Source organism: Macrobrachium nipponense, chromosome 4 (assembly GCF_015104395.2).
Source record: "Macrobrachium nipponense isolate FS-2020 chromosome 4, ASM1510439v2, whole genome shotgun sequence".
In the NCBI taxonomy this organism is placed as follows: Eukaryota; Metazoa; Arthropoda; class Malacostraca; order Decapoda; family Palaemonidae; genus Macrobrachium; species Macrobrachium nipponense.
In genome coordinates, this window is record NC_061100.1 from 125,026,401 (window position 1) to 125,046,256 (window position 19,856).

The window sequence follows — 19,856 nt, forward strand, 5'->3', positions numbered from 1 at the left end:
TTGAGAGGGACGTGATGAGCACAGTCACTCTCTCTATCAAGAGAGAAAACAAAGGAAGTGCGTGTGGGGAGGAGAGAAGAACTTCCTTTCCCCTTTTTTTGTTGATCGTTGTTTTTTGCTCGCTGAGTTTGCTGGGGAAAGGAAGAGATGATGAGAGCGAATGAGGGAATGGGTTGAGACAGCAATAATTCTGTAGCGAAAGGGTAAAACGAGCAATGAAAGACCTATTAAAAATGCAGCGGTAGTTTTGCGCTGGTGGCCGAGAAAGACAGAGAAAGGGGATGAAAGGGGAACATAAAAGAGAAACTGAAACAGTGAGATAGGATGAACAAATCTGAAACAAAATCCAGGTTCTCTGGATCGCAGGGCGGACAAAAGACCGTGGAAAAAGATAAAGGATTTTCCCTTCACAGTTTTGGTCTTTTGAAGGAGGCGTAAGTAATGGAACGTTTTCATTTTTTCCTTGCTATTTGTTTTAGTAAGACAAAAACATTCTAATAGTAAGTGGATATCATAACATACTCACAGATACTGGTGCTCAAAGCGGACGCTTACCTTATTTCTAAGTCAATATTCTTTTCTTTAGTTCTCATTTTTCCTCGGCCGGATTTGTCATTGGACGAGTTGACTTCTCTGTATCTGCAAAATTAAATTAAAAATGTATTTAGAAACAGTTTATTACATTCTGTAACAAGTCCACTAATCCTAAAGAGATATACAGTACTCAGTCATTCCTGTTATGGAGATAAAATCCCAAACCTCCTTATTTCTTGCACCATTTTTCTCAAGTTTAACCCATCAAGGTGCAGAGATAATTAAGGATAAGCATTATTCATCTCGAAGAGAAAGTGTTAATGTCTCGGAAAAAGAAAAGACGAAATAGATGAGAAGGTATGAGAGAAACTGATAGCTTCTTTTAATATCTAGGGTTTGCTTTGTGTGTTTGCTTCAAGAATCTCTTAGGAACGATTCATTTGTCCTACTCTGCTGCTTGATTTTCATTTGCTCTTGGAAGAAAAAGAGCGTTTATGGTTGGATTTGTCCATGTATCTTGAGAGAGAGAGAGAGAGAGAGAGCGAGAGAGAGAGAGAGAGAGAGAGGTGTGGTATTTTAAAGCTAAACAAGTTTCAGCTTATTTAAATTCTTATATGTACATAGTTTACCTCATGCGTGCGTGTGTTTACATTTGTGCGTGTGACTACAAGCATTCACAGAGAGAGGGAGGGAAAGATTTCACGTTTAATTAGCTTATAGTTTGTTTACGTATGTATACATAATTCACGTTGACATGTCTATGTGTGACTATATGTGTATGATTATACACGATCATACTTAGAGAGAGAGAGAGAGAGAGAGAGAGATGTTGATTTAGTTTCCAGTCCATTAGGTTAATTATTCTAATGCATACGTTTAGTTCACTCAAACACAAATATACGTATATCATGAGTATATCCAAATATAAGTGTATAAAAGCATGCCCAGATCGACACGGAGAGAGGACGGGGGAGAGAAAAGGGAGAAAGGGAGAATCGACGGTTTCAACTGTATCATGTTTGACATTCAAACGCTGAAGTTGCAACAGATTTTAAACGTTTATCTACGCTAGGTCACCCTGAAAAAAGATATTCCCAAGAATGATAAATTGATTCACACCCTCTACACAACTGCATAATCCTTTTATTGCTTTCAAGATCCGTTTTGTCTTTATACCTCTGTTGAACAGCAGCCTAATGAACTTGCTACTAAATTAGACCTCTAAGAATTTAAATGTGCTGTTAGACTTCAAACTGTTGAATGTGCTCTGTTAGTCTTCAAGCAACTGAACGTGCTCTTTTAGTTTTGGAACAGTTGACTGAGTTCGTTAGGCTCCTAAAGACTGAATTACGATCTATTGCAAGGTCCAGAAAGTTTACTGGACCTTGTTCTTCTGTACAAGTCTTCGATGTCGTAAGTCCTCTGTTAACTAACTGAACGTGCTTTGTTGTTCCCCTAACGAATCTACCTGATCAGCTTGGTCTATCAGGGTTCGAGCTATTCAGTATGCTTTATTCATTTGTGTTAGGTTACAAGTTAATGCACGTTCTTTCTAAAGCTTTGATATTTTGAATGAACTGTGTTATACTTCAAGTTCTTGAATATACTTTCTGCCACATTCCATTTTCATCTAAGCGCCGTATTTCACTCTCCCTCAACCCATTTTCGCCAGTACCTTGGTTGGGATATCCAGTGTCCCTTCGGTGTGAGAAAGTTTGGACAGTGTGGTCACACCTAAGTACTGATAAATGAGAGCAGGCGTGTTAGTTTGTCCGCGCTTGCATGTGGGGCCACACCTCCACACAATGATTTACATCCTGCAGTCTATAATATCTGATGATGACAACCCCTTTCACTCAAAGACCCTTAATAGATACTCCAAGGTCGTTGAGCCCAGTGACTCTTTTCATGAGCCACCTTTTATGTACGGAGAAATAAAACGTTTTCTGTAGAAATTCAGTAAGAAAAAGATCATTTCGGCGATAACCAATCATTGATATTTTGTCCCATTTTACATTTGTCTCATTGTTTTCATAGAGATATATAAGAAAAATATTAAGGGTCGAAGAAAAAAAATCAATAGACTTGCAAAATGTTGTTGTGTTGCTTGTTACATTGGATTGCATCCCAGCATAAAATAAGGTCTTTCTTCCAGGTCTCGAAATACCTTCTCAGACGCAGAAAAAGTGTAGAGTTTTACCTCAAGTCATACCCCAGGGTCTCCGCTTACCCTCGCAGACGTAGTACAGTCGCTGTTGCCCGTAGACAGGTAGGGACGGAAGATAAACTAAGAAGGTGGAACATTAAGCTCCAAGGGCGCCATTTAATTGGATGTTGCTAAGAGGGATTTGAGGAAGGACGGGGGGAGGCGAGGTGGGGATAATGGAGGTACGGTAATTCGTGACTATGTTATTACGAAAGATGAATTAGAGCTATTAATCCATCTTCTCTTGCTCTTGTGCCTTGTCTTTCCTTCGCCTTTTTCCGTTCCTTTTCTCATCTGTTCTCCACTCGTTTCTTCTTCGTGGTACTTTTTCCCAAACCCTTCCTTCATGCCGTCGGCCCCCTTATCTTTTATTCTCTTCATTTTAGTAAGTCTTACCTACTCCCTCTTTTAATTATTATCCTGCTGTCTTTTATGCTGTACTTTTCGCATCTGTATTGTTTATTTACCTTTTTACCTATACTATACTATCACTTGACATTTTCTATTGTTTATGTTTCTTATGAATTTCCCCGTCACATTTGTTTTTATTTTCCTTTCTTTTGTCTTTTCCATGTGTTTTTCTTTCCATGTTGGTCACCGCTACGTTCCTCATTTAATATTCTCGTTACAGGGCTCCTTTCTCTTTTTAAGAGTCTTTTAATGCAAAGAAATTTCGGAATCCATTTTTTACTGCGCTCATAAATTTTTATGTTCATTTCTAAATCAAGATCTTATCTTTAGTGAAAATATTCCCCTCTTTATCCTGGTGACTCGTGATTCTAGATTTTGCTGATACTATTCTCGTTACTTCATTATTATTGTTATTATTTTTTTTTTGTTTTTTTTTTCTTTTTTTTTTTTTTTTTTTTTTTTTTTTGCTCTATCACAGTCCTCCAATTCGACTGGGTGGGTATTTATAGTGTGGGGTTCCGGGTTGCACCTGCCTGCCTTCCTTAGGAGTCCATCACTTTTCTTACTATGTGTGCCGTTTCTAGGATCACACTCTTCTGCATGAGTCCTGGAGCTACTTCAGCCTCTAGTTTTTCTAGATTCCTTTTCAGGGATCTTGGATCGTGCCTAGTGCTCCTATGATTATGGGTACGATTTCCACTGGCATATCCCATATCCTTCTTATTTTCTATATTTTCAGATCTTGATACTTATCCATTTTTTCCCTCTCTTTCTCTTCAACTCTGGTGTCCCATGGTATTGCGACATCAATGAGTGATACTTTCTTCTTGACTTTGTCAATCAACGTCACGTCTGGTCTGTTTGCACGTATCACCCTATCCGTCCTGATACCATAGTCCCAGAGGATCTTTGCCTGATCGGTTTTCTATCACTCCCTCAGGTTGGTGCTCGTACCACTTATTACTGCAAGGTAGCTGATGTTTCTTGCACAGGCTCCAGTGGAGGGCTTTTGCCACTGAATCATTCCTCTTTTTGTACTGGTTCTGTGCAAGTGCCGGGGCATTCGCTTGCTGATTGGTTTATGGTTTCATTTTTCGTATTGCACTTCCTACATATGGAGAGATGTTATTTCCATCTATCGTTCTTTGAATATATCTGGTTCTTAGGGCCTGATCTTGGGCCCGCTGTTATCATTATTCCTTCAGTTTCCTTCTTTAGTTCTCCCCTCTGTAGCCATTGCCAATTGTCATCGCTGGCTAGTTCTTTAGTCTGTCTCATGTATTGTCCGTGCATTGGTTTGTTGTGCCAGTCCTCTGTTCTGTCTGTCATTCTCCTGTCTCTGTATATTTCTGGGCCTTCGTCTACTTTTATTAGTCCTTCTTCCCATGCACTCTTTAGCCACTCGTCTTCACTGGTTTTCAGATATATTGCCCCAGTGCTCTGTTCTCGGTGTTGACGCAGTCCTCTATACTAGTAGTCCCTCCCTCCTTCCTTTCGCGTTATGTATTAGCTAGTCCGTATTTGCTCTTGGGTGTAGTGCTTTGTGTATTGTCATATGTTTCCTGGTTTTCTGATCTATGCTGCGGAGTTCTGCCTTCGTCCATTTTCACTATTCCTGCGCTGTACCTGATTACTGGCACTGCCCATGTGTTTATGGCTTTGATCATATTTCCTCCATTGAGTTTTGACTTGAGTATCGCCTTGAGTCTCTGCATATATTCTTTCCTGATCGTGTCCTTCATCTCTTGGTGTTTTATATCCCCTCCTTCCATTATTCCCAGGTATTTGTATCCTGTCTCATCTATGTGTTTGATGTTGCTCCCATCTGGTAGCTTTATCCCTTCACTTCTTTCGTTACTTTGCCTTTTTGTATGTTGACTAAGGCGCATTTTTCTATTCCAAACTCCATCCTGATGTCCCCAGATACAATCCTTACAGTCTGGATTAGGGTATCTATTTCCTTGATGCTCTTACCATAACAGCTTGATGTCGTCCATGAACATCAGATGGTTGATTCTGTTGCCTCTTTTCTTGAGTTGGTACCCGGCATCCATCTTCTGTAGTACTTTTGTCATGGGAATCATGGCTACTACGAAGAGTAGTGGGGACAGTGAGTCGCCCTGGAAGATCCCTCTCTGATATTAACCTCTGCTAGTCTTATTCCAGAGCTTGTAAGTATTGTATTTCCAGTTGCGCAGAGTATATTTTTGAGGAGCTGAGGGTGTGTTTTCCTCTGCCCCATATATTTTCAGGCATTCTATTAGCCATGTGTGTGGTATCATGTCAAAGGCTTTCTTATAGTCTATCCATACCATGCTTAGGTTGGTTTTCCTTCTCCTACTGTTCTTCATTACCATTTTGTCTATCAGGAGCTGGTCTTTTGTGCCCCTACACTTCCTTCTGCAGCCTTTCTGTTGGTGGGGGGGATGGTGTTTGTCTCCTCTAGGTAATTGTAAGCCTTTCACTGATGATACCGTGTTAGTAACTTCCACATTATTGGTAGGCAGGTGATAGGCCTGTAGTTACTGGCTATATTTTCCCTTGCTCTTGTCTTTTTTGTACTAAGGATGTTCTTCCTGTGGTCATCCATTTGGGTGCATGGTGATTTGAGATACAATGCTGGAGTTGTTCTGCTATTCGTGGGTGTAGGGCCTTGAAGTTTTGAGCCAGTATCCATGGACTTCATCGGGACCTGGGGCTTTCCAGTTTGGAGGCATTTTCTTTAAGTTGGTGTCTGTACTGTGTTCTGATCGTGATATCTTGTGAATCTCTTGTTTTTTTATTCTCCCTGTTTCTTCTTCCTTGACTTCCTGGAGCCATGTTGCATGTTTGTTGTGTGATACCGGAATTACTCCATATGTTTCCCAGAGTCTCTTACTTGGTTCGGCTTCAGGAATTTCTGGGTGGTTGTCTTCCCCTCTTAGTTGGCTGTATAGTCTTTTCTGGTTGGTTCCAAATAGTTTGTTCTGTTGGTATCCCTTATTCCTGTTCATGTACCGTTGGATCTTATGTTGCTTTGGACCTTAAAGCCGCTGTTTTTACATCTTCTATTGTGTTGTTTAGTCCCCTCTCTTGTACTTTGTATTTCTCGTTGAGTTCCTCCCTTGTTTTCTTGCTTCTTAGCCCTTTTTTCTGCCATCTCTTTCAGTTTACTCAAGTCAGATCTCATCACCATGATTTGCTTTTCCAGGCGCCTTTTCCAAGGAGGTTGCTGTTTGGTTTTGTTGGGTTTGGTTGTGCTGGTGGTGTTGGTGTTCGAATCCCCATCAGTTCTGCTACTAATCTTGCTCCTGCATATACCAAGTTATTTGTTTCTGTGATACTGGTGGTGTGTATTATGCCCATTATTTCATTGACCTCACTTGTTTTCTCCCTTAATTTCTTGGTGTTGTAGGCTTTCATGGAGGGGATCTTTGTTCTCTCTGTATCTGGCTCCATCCATTGTCTAATCTTTTCTACCCATTCCGTCCTCTCTGTTACTTCGTCGGTGTTTCTTCGTGTGTCGTTGTTTGATACCTCATCCTCCCTGTCGTCTTCTGTGGCATCGTCTCTCAGTTCGTCTTCGTGTAATTCGTTGCCGTGTGACATTTCCCTTTCCAGTTCTTCTCTTTCTGTTGGGGAGAGCCAGTAGTTTTTCTTTATGTTCCTTACTTGGTCTGCCAGCCTCTGCTCTGTTTGGGGGGTGTTCTTCCTCTCATTCCAGATGTTGACCAATCTTCTTCTATATCCTCTCTCCGTCGGGTTGCTTCTGATGTAGCATCTCCATATTTCCTTATTTTCTTCTCTTGTCCATTTCTTCCTTTTTGCTTCTGTAGCTCCAATCTCAGGCTGTTGATTACTTTCGTTGTGGTGATCAGTTGCTGGATGACGACCTCCAAGTACCTGACCGTCTTCCCCTTCAATTGGGTTGAATACCTGGTTGCCGGACGAAGCTCCTCTGTTGCCAGAGGTTCCATTTACGTCGTTGTCGTTTATTCCTTCATTTCTTTCCATCATTGCTGAGTTTTGCTATTTAACCCAAGTGGACCCTACCCCATCAGGGATAGGTACTCATTTACAGCTGAGTAGACTGAGGAAATTATGGTAAAGATCCTTTCCCATTATTATTATTATTATTATCATTATTATTATTATTATTATTATTATTATTATTATTATTATTATTATTATTATTATTATTATTATTACTGTCTTCTTCTTATCAGTGTTTCATCACTGCAGGTATGGCTTAGCATTTATCACATTTCTATTCTTCTATTATATTATTGTTCCTCCAGTTTATATATATTTATCTCGGTAGTTATCGCTTAATTTGTGTATTCGTTATCAATATTATCTACTCTCTGTTGCTGTTTTCTCCATCATTTTTCTCACTTTCAAAGTTGATTCCGTTACCTTGCCCAAGCATTTTCGCTCTCTCTTCTCTCCTAAAGTCATGTTCCACTCTTCATATTTTTTCACATCTTGCTCATTTGATCTCTCTCTCTCTCTCTCTCTCTCTCTCTCTCTCTCTCTCTCTCTCTCTCTCTCTCTCTCTCTCTTCTTAGTAGTTGTATAGCTAAAACCCTTCACCTCATGTTTCAAATTTCCATTTTGGCTTGTTCGTTTTCCTTTACTTCTCTTTTTTTATCCTTTACTTCTCCCTCTAAGCAATCTTCTCTCTCTCTCTCTCTCTCTCTCTCTCTCTCTCTCTCTCTCTCTTTCTCTCTCTCTCTTTCATCAATTTCCCATCCCTCTTTCTCTTCCAGTCCTTCCATCCCTCCCCTCGTGCATAAAGAGAGCAGGCCTGGAGCAGGTGTCGGTTTTTATGGCCTGAAAGGTGTAGCAGTCTGCCCAGGTAACATCCGCTGGCACCCCTTTTACGACTAAGGAGAATACGGCGGTGGGGGGGGGGCGGGAGCGGCGGCGGCGGCGGAAATAGGCACCAATAGTCCTCAATTTCGCCGAAGGTGGCCTCGTGCATCGGCCAGCTATGTCGTGCCGGCGGTGGTTAAGTTCTGTCTTAGACCTAATTATTCAAAATCAGACATATTGGTTCGAAATTCACTGCATTTTCCGCTTATTGCGAACTGATATAGCGCCCTCTCCTAGTCTCTCTGCTTCGTGTCACTGGCAACTTTCTATACATAACTAATTTGCTTTCTTTGCAGCCTGCTCTGCTTTTCGTTCCGTTTATCTAAGCTCTGGATTGCGCCATACACAAAGAGGTACACCAGAGAAAGAAGATATACACATTATATATTTGTGTGTGTATGTATATGCATATATATATATATATATATATATATATATATATATATATATATATATATATGTGTGTGTGTGTGTGTGTGTGTGTGTGTGTGTGTGTGTGTGTGTGTGTGTGTACACATATACACCACCTTTAGTGTAGGGATAACGGTGGGAAAGAAAAAGAAGATATATGTACATATACATACATACATACATACATTTATATGTGTGTTATACGGATCTATAGTATTCCTATAAGTTGTATACATATATACATACATAAATATATGCTTACACACACACACATATATGTATATTATATATATATATATATATATGTGTGTGGTGTGTGTGTGTGTGTGTGTGTGTGTGTGTCTACAAGAAAAAATACGGGACGTGCCAGAGAGAGCAAATAAAAACAAAGAATGTGCCTTCCCTTCATCTCTACCTGCCTCATTTATCCAGCCTAGATTATCTCTCCTTACCATTAATTCGGTAAGCCGTTATCACGAATGATACAGTCGCACGCTATACTAACCAGTTCAAACCGTGGCTCCTACAACCAGACAGGTCTTTGGTAAAGAAAACTCAAAGAAAGACAGTAAAAAAACCACGACGCAAATATGGGCAAGTTTTTATAGGTACGTGATGGATGTAGCTAAAAAAATTTTTACCAGGTTTTGGTAACGCTTCAAAAGTTTAGTGGAACCAACTTTGGGGGAAACCATAAAGGTCAAGGTTTTAAGTAAATAAATATTTTTTAAGAAAAATATGAAAGCAAAGCGTAATTACAAGTTTATCACTATTATTATTATTATATTATTATTATATTATTATTATTATTATTATCATTATATTATTACTTTATACACACACACACACACAAACACACACACACACACATATATAGAATATATATATATATATGATTATCTTATATCTATATATATTATGATATATATCCATGAATTAATACATCGCCGTGATTCATATAAATTATTCGAGCTACAAATGTCCTTTAATAGCTAATTCGCTCTACCTCGGAATTAATATATTTTCATACAATGTAAACCGAAGGGGAGTTGTTTAGTTGACAATAGTTTCGTCCTCTCATGAGTTCGAACCGCCGCCCAGCGGACAGAGAAGAAATCAGGACTTCAGTGACGTCATGGATTGGGCAAACAAGTGAGGTTATAAGTTTATACCGACTCCGACCTTACAAATCACCTTTTGTTAACATGGTAGAGGGGGTTGGATATCGACTCTAAATTGCGAATAACCGGGTTCGACGGTGATTTGTAAGGTCGGAGTCGGTACAAATTTATAACCTCACTTGATAGCCGAATCGATAACATCACTGATGTCCTGATTTCTTCTCTGTCCACTGGGCGGTGGTTCGAACCCACGAGATGACGAAATTATTTTCAAATAAAAAATTCCCCTTCGGTATACATGTATGAAAATATATTAATTCCGAGGTAGATCGAATTAGATATTAAAGGATATTTGTAGCTTGAATAATATATATACATATATCTGTATATCATATATATGTGTGTGTGTGTCTGTGCGCCTTTGTCTGTGCATACATACGCATGTATGTTTTTGCTTATACTATGTTTGTTTCCTTAGGTGGGGAGATTCCAGGTGTTACCATTCTACTCTCAGCAAATGCACGGTGAAGACACACACGTGTGTGTGCGTGCATGCATGCGTGTGTGTTCAAGAGCCGTCTGATTGAAATCTTTGTCCTACGTAATGATTTACATTATTTACTGTGGCTGAAAAAGGAATATGGTCATAAACCAACGTGTCAGATTAAAAACTTAAAAATCGACGAAAAGTGAAGCGAAAGACCCTTACTGGCTGTCCCTAACACCTGTTATGTAATTCAATGACAGAGAAATAAAAAAGACAATGCACCACATGGTGATGATTGTACGCGAACTGAAGAAGTTAAAAAACTATACCAAACATGAAGGAAGGGTCGAACGAACGAAGTAACGGGAATCCATTCAGAGCGTATAAGACCGCCGAGAGAGAGAGAGAGAGAGAGAGAGAGAGAGAGAGAGAGAGAGTCTGCGTCCTGATCGGGTATTTTTTTACCACAGGATTTTATCAGAGTACATCAGCTTTTTGAAGCATATTGTGGACAGATTAACAGCCACGTACGTTTAGATAATCTACGTCTAAATTCATAATTGAAGATATAGTCTTATAAAGTGTCGCTTCAAGAAAGAGCGAAGGATGTTAAGGAAATAAATGTGAATACTTGCCTAAACCATGGGTGGGTGATCTAATTTCATGAAATAATTGGCGTTGAATATGCACTGAAAAAAAATTTGAAGACTGACTTAGACTCTTGAATTTAAAGAATAAAGTTCTTTTTTTAAAAGTTCTTATTACATAATAAACTACTAGAAAATTAGTCTGCAAGCAAATTTCTAAGAAATAGAATAGTTTCCAAAATCAATAATTCCATTCTGACTTCAGATCATTGTTTCTTTTTACTTTCCAAGACGGTGAAGTTCCATAAGAAGCAACGTGAATGGAGAGAGAGAGAGAGAGAGAGAGAGAGAGAGAGAGAGAGAGAGAGAGGTTCGGGTTGACTTTAAAGATCAATCTTGAGGTGGTTTATGGCTTTCTTAATGTGCACGCCTGAGCATAAAGTGAAAACAAATTACTATTGCAGTTGCGTCATTTTTCTTGCAACGGAATTCAGCCTGGAAAAGGCTCAGGTCGAAACTAGTTCAGCCATCGTGAACAGAAAAGCTTAACGTTGCTGATTTGTTTTTGCTTTTAAATGCATTACTGATAAATACATTCGATATTCATGAATATCTTTTAAAATATGCATTAATATTTCTTTTGCATAACATCCTTGAGATGCTTGGCATGCTCTTGGAGATATCCAAATTGTGCTAAATTATAAATTGTTTACATTCAACATCTTACACTGTTGGCCATGCAACTTCTTGCGTGAAATGGAAATTATACTTTTCCTTCCAGGAGTTACTCTTACATGCAATAATATTTACAAAAAAAATAAAACAGTGCACCGAGTCACATGAATATCAAATATACGCTTTTCAGTCCTGATGGAAAGATCGTTCCATGCTTGGGTTAACATAATGACACACCTGAAGCACATTAATATCTTGCACTTAAAGAACACGGTTTCTAAAAAAAAATAAAATAAAAAAAACTTTACTGGAGGTACATTCCCCAGTGACGTCCTTCGTCACTGTAGTGGTAGCGCTGATTTAATGGTGGTACTGTAGTGGTGGTATTGTAACGGTGGTACTGTAGTAGGTGGTTTACTGTAGTGATGGTATTGTAATGGTGGTAAGTGTCAGTACTTGCCAGAATTTACCGAGCGTGAAGTACTGGCCCTTTTTCTGGCACGTGCCAGAATTTAGACCGCGCTAAATACTGGCATGTGCCTGTACGTGCTTTAATGTAGCGCAAACAGAATACTGTTTATCCGTTGTCCAGTAGTCTTATTACGGTACATCCTACACACCCACTAAAATTATTTGAACTTTAGTCTCATTTCCGCTGAAGATTACGACAGAGAATGTGGAAATGTTAACTTTAATAAACAGCTCCAGACTTATTGCACATTAAACTGATGACAACAAGGAAAATATGGTTCAATTTTCACACAGCTATCCAGTTCCCTACATGATATCACAGTATTCAGGTCGGATTTTGTCAGTACATTAATTCAGTAATGATAAACCTACTTTGCTGTAGTTTTTCACTTAAACCTTCAAGTGCTGTTTAGTTAGTGACGCCCAACATTAATCAGCTCGACAGCTCGTTTATTCTCGATTTGACCAGTTTTGTGTGCCTTACGGTCTAACGCAAAGCAACTTGCAGAAAATGCTCCTTTGATGTGCAACGCTGTTTGAAAGTTGCATATCCGATTTGTAATTTAATGCTAACTGAACAGTTTATTTTTTTTCTAACAAAGATCGAGTTTATCCCTTCCAAGCTTTGTCTAATCATTTAATATTTTGGCCATTGTAGGCGGTATGTCGAAGTGGTTATTACAAAATTAACTGCATGGTATTGCTTTGACATATTTTCTGAGGACCCAAAAGATTGACTAATTTAAGATGTCTGGTGTAAGACATCTGACGCAGAAGTGGAAGCTTCATGCCTTTTGTCATAAGGCATGTCTCATCCACGAAAAGTTAAATTATTGTTCATAAGTCCACCGTGTATCTTTTCTGAATTGTGTCATCTATGAACGCCATCCATTTCACATTCCATTGTAGCCCACCTTCCCTCCCCCTTTCCCTATCAGCATTGAGTGAAAAGCCATCACTATACCTCCAAGAGGTAACATCTTACCATCGTTTCATTCCCTTTCCGCCTCTCCATCAGTGAGTGGACATGGTATGTGTGAGTATATATATATATATATATATATATATATATATATATATATATATACTACTTTAATTTTTATCACATCACCGTGATTCAGGTACATACATTAAGTTAATGTCCTTTTAATATCCAACTCGCTTAACTGAAGGGGAATTTTTAGTTAATAATAATGTCGTCCTCTTTTGCGGTGGTTCGAATCCACCAGGGAACGAAATTATTATTAACTGAAAAATTCCCCCTCAATTAAGATACGTATATGACAATATATTAATTCCGAGGTAGAGCGAATTGGATAGTAAAGGACATTTGTAGCTTAATGCATACGCACACACATATAGTTATATATATATCTATATATATAGATATATATATATATATATATATATATATATATATATATATTATAAGTAATTATATTTATAAATATAAATGCGCTTGTGTGCATAATTGTCTCGTTGTTGAGAAAAATAGAAATAAGAAACAAGCCAAATTCATAATTGCAAACTATTCAAATATCAAATCCATATTCAACGGTACGATGCAATTAGAATGATGCCTAAATTACACCTATTTTATATAATACCCGTAAAATATTTGTATATTTTCACCTGAATGCAGAGAACTGATTTAGCTCCCCATTATTTAAATTTATGGCCACATTATATCTAAAAAATTAGGGAAATAATATTTTTCTTCTAAAATAATCTGATATTTAGTGGCATTAAGTAAAATAAGATTTCCAACCAATATTGTTGTTTGTTATTACTGATGAAATGTATGTGAGATTCTTATTACCACTCAACAAGTGCTTTCTTTTCTATTGAACAGTTTACGAAAACTACAATTGATTTATACAATTGACTTAAACGAAATAGGTGACGGAAAATTATTATTAAATCTGAATGTAAATAATGCACAAATAATTAAATAAAGCGGAGCATTAAGGCCATAGCGCGATCCAGAGACTGATTTGCAGAAATAGAATACGAAGTATTTCTAGGTGAACGTGTATCTTTAGGATGCTACCAAGAAAGACTTCTAATTCCTATATATGTGACACCCGGCGCACTTTTGAATCATCAAAATACTCGCTCTATTTGTAAGTGAACTTCCAGCTTTTCCTTCTCTCTTCAGGAGAGAGGTGCCGTTAGCTCTCAGTCATGAGGTTTTATACAATTTCAACGGCTCCACTTCAGATAAGGGGGAGACTAAAATTAAGCAGTACAACAAACCTTGCAACATCTAGCAACAAACTTCAACTTTCTAATGCAAGCAGCAAGAACTGAAAGCTATCAGTGTGGGTAGTAGTAGTAAATGTACCCTTCTCCAATGCCTCTACGTCTCTTCTTTCCACAGCCCGACTGTTGAAAACATTTCTTTAATAAAAAAAAATCATTTTCCTTCAGTGTATCCGCATCAAAATACGGCCTCTTTCTTTCCCGTGCTTCGTTCCTTCGATGTATTCCTACGGACGTTTCAGGAAGAAGAAACGCGTCGGTAGGTTTTCTCTTTGAACATTTACTGTTTCAATTTGCTTGTCTTTCTTTGTCTTCGTGGTTTATCGTACCAGTTGGAGCCTTTATTGGCTCTAGTATTGGAGTTGGCACATTTTCTCAGCTCAGTGGTAACGTATGCTTATCTATGTCCAGTATTATAGTAAATTATTAAATATAATGTATATTTTCTTCATACGCTACTAAAACACTGGATATGACGACTTTTGTTGGGATGAAAGAGAGAGAGAGAGAGAGAGAGAGAGAGAGAGAGAGAGAGAGAGAGAGAGAGAGAGAGAGAGAGAGCCATGTTTTAAGGCAGCCCATTGCTTCTGGAACTGAACAGAAAACATTGCATCTCTTCAAGTGAATGCATATTTCTCCGAAATCGAACCCGATCTCCAGCTCATTTGTTTTTTCACGTTCTTAGTTACTGATTCCGTTTCATCTGATTTCCTTCGGATTCATGCTTGCTGGCAAACTGTCTGAAGTGGTGATCCTGCTCGTTTGAGTTGTCGACGAGTGCAGCTGCCTGTTTGGGTTGTCGCTGCGACTTGTTTTCTTTGCGACGGATGTTTCCAGGTCGTGGGTGGTTTTGTTTTACTTAGAAAATGAAAAATCGTTCGACGGTCTTATGTTTACAATTAAGCTTTCTACAAATTTTATCTTATTCTGATATTTTTGTTGTCGTGTTCAGTCTAATATTTGAATTTTTAATTGATCTTCTTTAATCTACAGATCTTTCTTTTGTTTATATATATATATATATATAATATATATATATATTATATATATATATATATAAATTATATATATATATATATATATATATATATATAGAGAGAGAGAGAGAGAGAGAGAGAGAGCGAGAGAGAGAGAAGGAGACAGAGAGAGAAGAGAGAGAGAGAGCGGTGGATCCATTCATCTAATTCACTACTTCGGCCAAGCGAGGTGAATTCGATTTTCAGGGAACATGGACCAAGCAAGTTACTCACACCCGTGAAATCGATCTCGAGTCTCTCGCTGATAAAACAAGATCATAAACAACACATTTAATGTGTGCGGCGGCTTTTCTGCTATTTTAAGATTACGCACCTCGACGTTCATGCATTCACTTTTTTGTTTTTACTCTTGGTTCGCTGCACCAATAATTTGCAGTTTTATAATCCCGTGGTGTAGATTTTCCTTTCTATTTCGCTGTTCAATTTGCAGTTTTGATTGAGGCTCAAATCTTTACGTTGGTACCAATTATTTCTGATATGAGCAATCACTTTGCGCGTGGAAGTGGTAACAGTTATTGAAAATATTGAGTTGTCCAGATGCCAGACTACAGTTAATCAATCAATCAGTTTGAAAATTGAATGGTAGTCAAACCTTATATTATATATATATACATATATATATATATATACATATATAATATATATATATATATATATATATTACTATATATATATATAGATATAGATATAGACATAGATATAGATTATTAGATAGATATAGATATAGATATAGATATATAGATATATATAGATTAAGATATATATTAGATATCTATATATATATATACTATATATATATATATATATATATATATATATATAAATATATATATATGATGTATTATGTATATTTATTGCATAGTATGTGGTTTATTAATATATTATATATATATATAGATATAGATATATATAGATGATAGATATAGATATAGATATAGATATAGAGATAGATACGATATAGATATTAGATATATCTAGATAGATTACATATATATATATATGTATAGACATGTAATATATATATATTATAATATATATATGTATGTATATGTATATTTATGCATATGTATGTGTTTATTTCATATATATATATATATATATATGATATTATATATATATAGATAGATATAGATATAGCATATAGATAAATAGATATATAGATATATATATAGAATATATATATATATATATATATACATGTATATATATATATATATATATATATATATATATATATACGTTGATTACCATCCCGATATATATATATATATATATATATATATGTGTGTGTGTGTGTGTGTGTGTGTGTGGTGTGTGTGTATGTGTGCGTCGTTCATCCTTTTTTTCCGCTTCTAGGGGTAGAAGATGAAGTTGCTAACTCGGCGGCTACTCAGGGACCTCTTATGAGGAAGGGATCTGGCATCTGATGATTACCCATTCAAATACTGACTACAGTCAGCCTAACATTGCTAATAAGACGACAAGCTCAGCAAACGTGTTACAGTGATAAATGGAAGTAAGCAAAGTAGTATCAATCGGGAAGCAAAAGAAAGATAAAGTATACTTAGAGCAAAAGGCAATATCCATATGTAAGAAGACCATGATTAAAGGAAAGATAAAGGATGAAAGAATCATCCCCAAATGTCGGGAAGAAGAAATAAAATGATTAAATAAAATGAGTGAAGCCATTTGCAAATCCAACAATTAGTTTGGAAATGAACAGCTGGAAGAAAGGGCATATGTTGCAGCTGTTTCGAGCGAGATTTCTCCTATGAACTCTAAAGGCTCATCCAGAGTGATATAAATAGATGGCAGAAACGAGCGAAAAGGGATATGATTAAGGGTGAAGATCAGAGGATCCCCTTATTAGAAATATGAATTTTTAATACATAACATTTTTTATGACATATTCATATACAATTATACCTATAATTATATGCACATATAAATGAGTACCTATATATAGAGTGTAGACGTGTGCGTATGAGTATGACACTCCTAATATGGCTACAGAAATGAATTATCCTAAATTTTAAAAGCAAAAGCCCAGTGACCATATTACAGAAGGGACGTCAAACAAAGAAAGCAACAACGTATAACGCTATATATATGTATATATATATATATATATATATATATATATATATATATATAATATATATATCAATTCAAGCTACAAATGTCCTTTAATATCTAAATTCATTTACTACCTCCCAAATGATATATTTCATATATGTACCGAAGGGGAATTTTTTAATTGATAATAATTTCGTCCCCCATGGGATCGAACCACCGTCAAGTGGACGGGGACGAAATCAGGACAGTCAGTGGACGCTGTTGGCTGATTGGATAGCGTCATGACTGTCTGTATTTCGTCCCCGTCCACTTGGACTTGGCTTGTGGTTCGATCCCATGGGGGGACGAAATTATTATCAATTAAAAAAAAATTCCCCTTCGGTACATATATGAAAATATATCATTTGGGAGTAAAGTGAATTTAGATATTAAAGGACATTTGTAGCTTGAATTGATATATAAATGGATCACGGTTCGATGTGATAATTATTCATATATATATATATATATATATCATAAAGAATGCATATTTGCACGCTATGAAAGGAAAGGTGAATCGCCTTCGAGAAAACCGTAGCTGTTATAGATCAGGGAACATAAATTGTTTTTTGGGGTTCAGTGCAGAACTGAGAAAGAAAAAGCTTTTTAGATTAAGCTAGACTTCGACCAGCAAGGGCTCTTGGTCATTTGAGCAGCTCATATAAATATTCAAAATCCACGATAAGTAATAGATTAAAAACAATCGTTTTTCACGTCTTGTCGACCTCTTTTTTGTTTTCTTTCGCTTATCTGTCCAAATCCTTCAACTCTCTCTCTCTCTCTCTCTCTCTCTCTCTCTCTCTCTCTCTCTCTCTCTCTCTCTCATTCAAGGGATACGTTTACGTAATCTGTCGTCGTTAACGACTATGACCATAAAATTCATTCAAACACAGAACTCTGAGTCAGCTTTACGGTCTAGAAATGTGACTTAGCGGTCTCTTAGCTCCAGGAGAACTCTCTATGTTAACTGTTACAAAATAACCTCAGCCAATAATCCCGAAAGCTCATCTTCTAAAAGAGCACGCATCAGAACTTGTTTTATCGCATGTGCTAAGTATTGCAGTCCGTGGCCGAAATTCTGACATCTTTGACATTGTCGTGAAATATTAACTTGAAATTGCCATTAAGAGAATGCGTTTTCATTCTCTGGGGAAAAGAGAGAAGGGCCATATCGATGTAGGTATTCGTGTGTGTACATATGAAAAAGGGGCTCCAAGACATGGATGTATCTCTTCATGGGTGGAATGATGCGGAAGTTCAGAGAAAGGACAATATATGTTGGTGCAAAGTTGTCATAGAAGGAAATGGGTCAGGAATGAAGTGTTGGGGAGGTTAATGTTTTTACATTATACAATACTGATCAGCAGGCATAGTAAAAAGAAATTGCAGTAATTAGCGAAAGATTTTGAGAGTGATTGCAAGAGATGATATTGTAACCAGGAAGCGCAAAAGTGAGAGTGCAAGCTAGAGATGAGTGGCGCAGTGTTTAAGGACGCTCGATGCAGATTGCTGATCAACAACCATTGTAGTAGTAGTAAGAAACGACAGAAGGTTGTGGATATTTTAGCTATCCCTACCCTCTTTGAGTGGAAGGCGTGAACGATCCTTCAAGCGCCGCATCTTTGGCATCCTTCGGGGTCAAGTTTTTTCTAGTTTTCCCAATAAGGCGGCAGTCAGTCTCCTCAGCCCATGTAATATGAAACCAAACTTTATTCTGGCGCCCGGTCCACGTTATGACGTTCTTATTTGCTGAGGGGTGATGATTTCAGGAGGCGCCGCCTCCCAAAGTGCGTCCTCTTGATATTCCTTACGGTTTTCATCCTTATATATGTTTTTTTTTTTTTTCATTCTCTTGAGCAGCGTCATATCAGCACTATTCTTGTTATCTTTTAGTAACTTATTATGCAACCAGTATTTACTGAAGCCAGGCATGTTCTGTAAAGCAATGTTAGACAATCTCGAACATAAGTGACGTTGGTGTAAAGCTTGTCAGCAAGACACTAAAAAATGCCAGACGGTTTCATGTGACACAACCTTCGGGGGTTTGGTTTGTTTTGCCTCCCTATGAGCATCTCGAATTTTCTGATTTTTGTCTCATGAATCTAATAGCACTAATCATTTTCGTCAATAAACAAGGTCATGTCTCACCGGAACCCATATAGCATTAACGTGGAAAAAGCATCGCCGTCATTGCGCACGTTCTGTTATATAAATGTATAATTAATAGTGAGAATTTGACGATCTAATGGTTCAAGTCATGGCAATTAACTGTATTTCTGTTACAAGGCATACATCTGTCTTTTGTATAGCCCTTTGCTTGGTCCGTAATCCTCGTGACCTACTGAGGGAAGCGATCCCACCAAGTGAACGTTATGTTCCACATTCTTATAATAAAGTTTGAGTTACTCAAAACCGTACCATTTTTCGCCCATAAGCTAACTGTAATATGTTGCGCTAAGTTCGTTTATAAAGTTAATTACTTTTTAAATAGTTTCATTCCTAAAGAAATTCGTTTATAAAGTCATGTAAGTTGAAAATAGTGTCTTTTGTTAAGAAATGCTGTCATATCGTCTGCAAAGCTGAGCTAAATTCTGCTTTTTAAGATATCTGTAAAGGTACTTTCCTCCATGTTATTTCTGTCGACAATTTTTCTTTGAAATCTATTTAACATCTTTCTAACGAGTA

General features: G+C 37.2%; 1 protein-coding gene and 1 long non-coding RNA gene across 20 annotated transcripts in view; one reads left to right on the forward strand and one right to left on the reverse strand.

Moving 5' to 3' along the window:
* The window catches only part of LOC135211127 (neuroglian-like), a 318,561-nt gene that overhangs the window by 236,166 nt on the left and 62,539 nt on the right, over positions 1-19,856 (reverse strand). For all 18 annotated transcript variants that reach the window (XM_064244261.1, XM_064244257.1, XM_064244256.1 and 15 more), the window contains one exon: positions 556-639. In XM_064244261.1, the coding sequence (XP_064100331.1) occupies positions 556-593 (38 nt within the window). In that variant the 5' untranslated portion in view covers positions 594-639. The remainder of the gene's footprint in view (positions 1-555; positions 640-19,856) is intronic.
* Positions 1-19,856, forward strand: part of LOC135211130 (uncharacterized) — a 269,153-nt gene that overhangs the window by 145,407 nt on the left and 103,890 nt on the right. The window contains exon 2 of one of the 2 annotated variants that reach the window (XR_010313624.1): positions 2,690-2,803. The exons of the other annotated variant lie outside the window; for it this stretch is intronic. This is a non-coding gene — a long non-coding RNA (uncharacterized LOC135211130). The remainder of the gene's footprint in view (positions 1-2,689; positions 2,804-19,856) is intronic. 2 annotated transcript variants of the gene reach the window in all.